The sequence below is a fragment of the Calidris pugnax genome, unplaced genomic scaffold, assembly GCF_001431845.1.
Source record: "Calidris pugnax isolate Ruff unplaced genomic scaffold, ASM143184v1 scaffold498, whole genome shotgun sequence".
In the NCBI taxonomy this organism is placed as follows: domain Eukaryota; kingdom Metazoa; phylum Chordata; class Aves; order Charadriiformes; family Scolopacidae; genus Calidris; species Calidris pugnax.
The window spans coordinates 409,681-412,336 of record NW_015091244.1 but is presented as its reverse complement, the minus strand read 5'-3'; the positions used below and the strand labels follow the sequence as shown (position 1 = coordinate 412,336).

Genomic DNA, 2,656 nt, shown 5'->3' with positions numbered 1-2,656 from the left:
GTGGAAAGGTTTTTTTTTTTGAGGTGAAATGGGTTAAATTGGGCTTTTGGGGGGTGAAAATGGAGCTTTTTGGGGAGAAATTTGAGGTTTTGGGGAGTGAAATGGTGCCTTTTGTGGGTGAAATTTGAGGGTTTTGGGGTGAAATTGTGGGGTTTGGGGAGATGAAATAGGGCTTTTTGAGTGAAATTTTTTTTAGGGGTGAAAAGGAGCTCTTTTTGGGGTGAAAATGGGGAGGTTGAGGGTGAAATGTGGCTTTTTGGGGTGAAATTGGGCTTTTTGGGGTGAAATTTGAGGTTTTGGGGGAGATGAAATGGGGCTCTTTGAGGATGAAATATTTTTAGGGGTGAAAAGGGGCTCTTTGGGGGGTGAAAATGGGGAGTTTTGGGGGTGAAATACGGCTTTTTGGTGTGAAACTGGGCCTTCAGGGGTGCAGTTGGGCTTTTTGGGGTGAAATTGGGCTTTATGGGGATGAAATGAGGCCTTTTGGGGGGAGAAATTAAGGTATTTTGGGGTGAAATCAGGGGTTTGGGGGTGAAATTGGGTTTTTTGGGGGTGAAACGGGGGCTTTTTGGGGATGAAATTTCAGTTTTGGGGGGTGAAATGGGCGTTTGGGGGTGAAAGGGTGCTGGTTTGGGGTGAAAGGGGGCTTTTTTGGGTGGGGGGGGAGGCGGCGGTGCCCGTTGGGGGGGGGGGCGGCGGTGCCCGTTTCCAGTGGCCACTGGCCCCGCTCCAGCTCCTCCCGTTACAAAACATGCCCTTGACCCGTCCCCGCGGCGCGTAAACAGCTCCCGAGGGGGGGGACATGGGGGGACGGGGACAAGGGACACGTCTCCCTGCCCCCGTGCCCGGCCAGAGGGGGACAGAGGTGGCTGGGGGCAAGGGGGGGGGCCACAGGGCTCCAGATTGTCCCCAAAAACCCATCTCAGGGGTCCCAGGGCACCAAGTTGTCCCCCAAAAAACATCTGAGAGCTCCAGGGTGTCCCCAAAACCACGTCCAAGGTGTCCCAGAGGGTCCAGGTTGTCCCCAAAAGCACATCTGAGGGGTCTGGGTTGTCCCCAAAATCATGTCCGAGGGGTCACAGAGCTCCAGATTGTCCCCCAAAGCACATCCGAGGGGTCCCAAGGCTCCAGATTGTCCCCAAAACCACGTCCGAGGGGTCTGGGTTGTCTCCAAAACCACACACATGGGGTTACAGGGGTCCGGGTTGTCCCCAAAATCACGTCCGAGGGGTGGCAGGGCTTCAAGTTGTCCCCCAAAACCCATCCGAGGGGTTATAGGGGTCCAGTTTGTCCCCAAAAGCACGTCCGAGGGGTCACAGGGCTTCGAGCTGTCCCCCAAAACACGTCCGAGGAGTCCAGGTTGTCCCCAAAACCAAGTCCGAGGTGTCACAAGGCTTCAGGTTGTCCCCAAAACACGTCCAGGAGGTCACAGGGGCCCAGGGTGCCCCCAAAAACCCATCTGAGGGGCTACAGGGATTCAGGTTGTCCCCAAAACCACGTCCAAGGCATCACAGGTCTCCAAGAAGTCCCCAAAACCACATCCGAGCTGTCACAGGACTCCAGGTTGTCCCCAAAAGCCCGTCTGAGGGGTCCAGGTTGTCCCCAACACATCCGAGGGGTCTGGGTTGTCCCCAAAAGCACGTTTGAGGGGTCACAGGTCTCCAGGGTGTCCCCAAAATCACGTCCAAGGGCTCGCAGGACTCTGGGTTGTCCCCAAAAATCCATCTGAGGGGTCACAGGGCTCCAGGGTGTCCCCCAAAAACACATCCGAGGTGACACAGAGGTTCCAGGTTGTCCCCAAAAGGGCTCCAGGGTGTCCCCCAAAAACACATCTGAGGTGACACAGCGATTCCAGGTTGTCCCCAAACCCACATCCAAGGGGTCCAGTGTCCCCAAACCCACGTCCCAGGACATCCGAGGTGACACAGAGGTTCCAGGTTGTCCCCAAAACCACATCCAAGGGGTCCAGAGTGTCCCCAAACCCACGTCCCAGGGCCCCCCACCAAGCCCCCCCCCCTCCCAGGGACTGCCCAGCTCCAGTAGCTCCAGTTCAGGACTGGGAACAGCGAGACCAAAATCCTTCAAGAAAAATAAGGGGGCCACCAGCGTCCCCTGAGTGTCCCCAAGGGGCAGGGGACACTGTCCCTGTCCCTCCTCACCCCTTGGAGGAGGGGGGGGGCTTCGAGTCGATAAAAGCAAACGATTAAAATAAATTAAAAGCTCACGGGGGGGTCCGGGGTGGGATTAGTTCACCAGCAGCGTGTTGTCCTGCAGCGGAGCCCTGTGGGGAGAGAGCGCTGGGGATAAATGGGGGAAAATCCAAGGAATTTGGGCAAAACGGCTTCAATTTTGCCAACAGGACCCCGGGGGTGGGGAAAAAAGACCCCTCGCACCCCGGAAAGAAGAGCAGGGGGGGGACACAGGGAGCTCATGGACCACCTTGGGGGGGTCCCCATGGGCACAGGGGCATTTTGGGGGAGTCCAGTGTCCTCCCAGTAAGCCCTGAAGCCCCCCAGTGTCCTTCCAGTAAGCCAGGAGCCCACCCAATAAGCCCAGAAGCCCCCCAATGTCCTCCCAGTAAACCAGGAGCCCCCCAATAAGCCCAGGAGCCCGCTCAGTCTCCTCTCAGTAAGCCAAGAGCCCCCAGCCTCCTCCC

At 57.3% G+C, this 2,656-nt stretch overlaps 1 protein-coding gene across 1 annotated transcript in view; it reads right to left on the bottom strand.

Annotated features, from left to right (window-relative positions):
• Positions 1–2,171: 2,171 nt before the first annotated feature.
• LOC106898691 (mucolipin-1-like) overlaps positions 2,172–2,656 on the bottom strand; it is a 26,308-nt gene continuing 25,823 nt past the window's right edge. Inside the window, exon 6 of the mRNA XM_014960101.1 lies at positions 2,172–2,281. Within this exon, the coding sequence (XP_014815587.1) occupies positions 2,245–2,281 (37 nt within the window). The 3' untranslated portion in view covers positions 2,172–2,244. The remainder of the gene's footprint in view (positions 2,282–2,656) is intronic.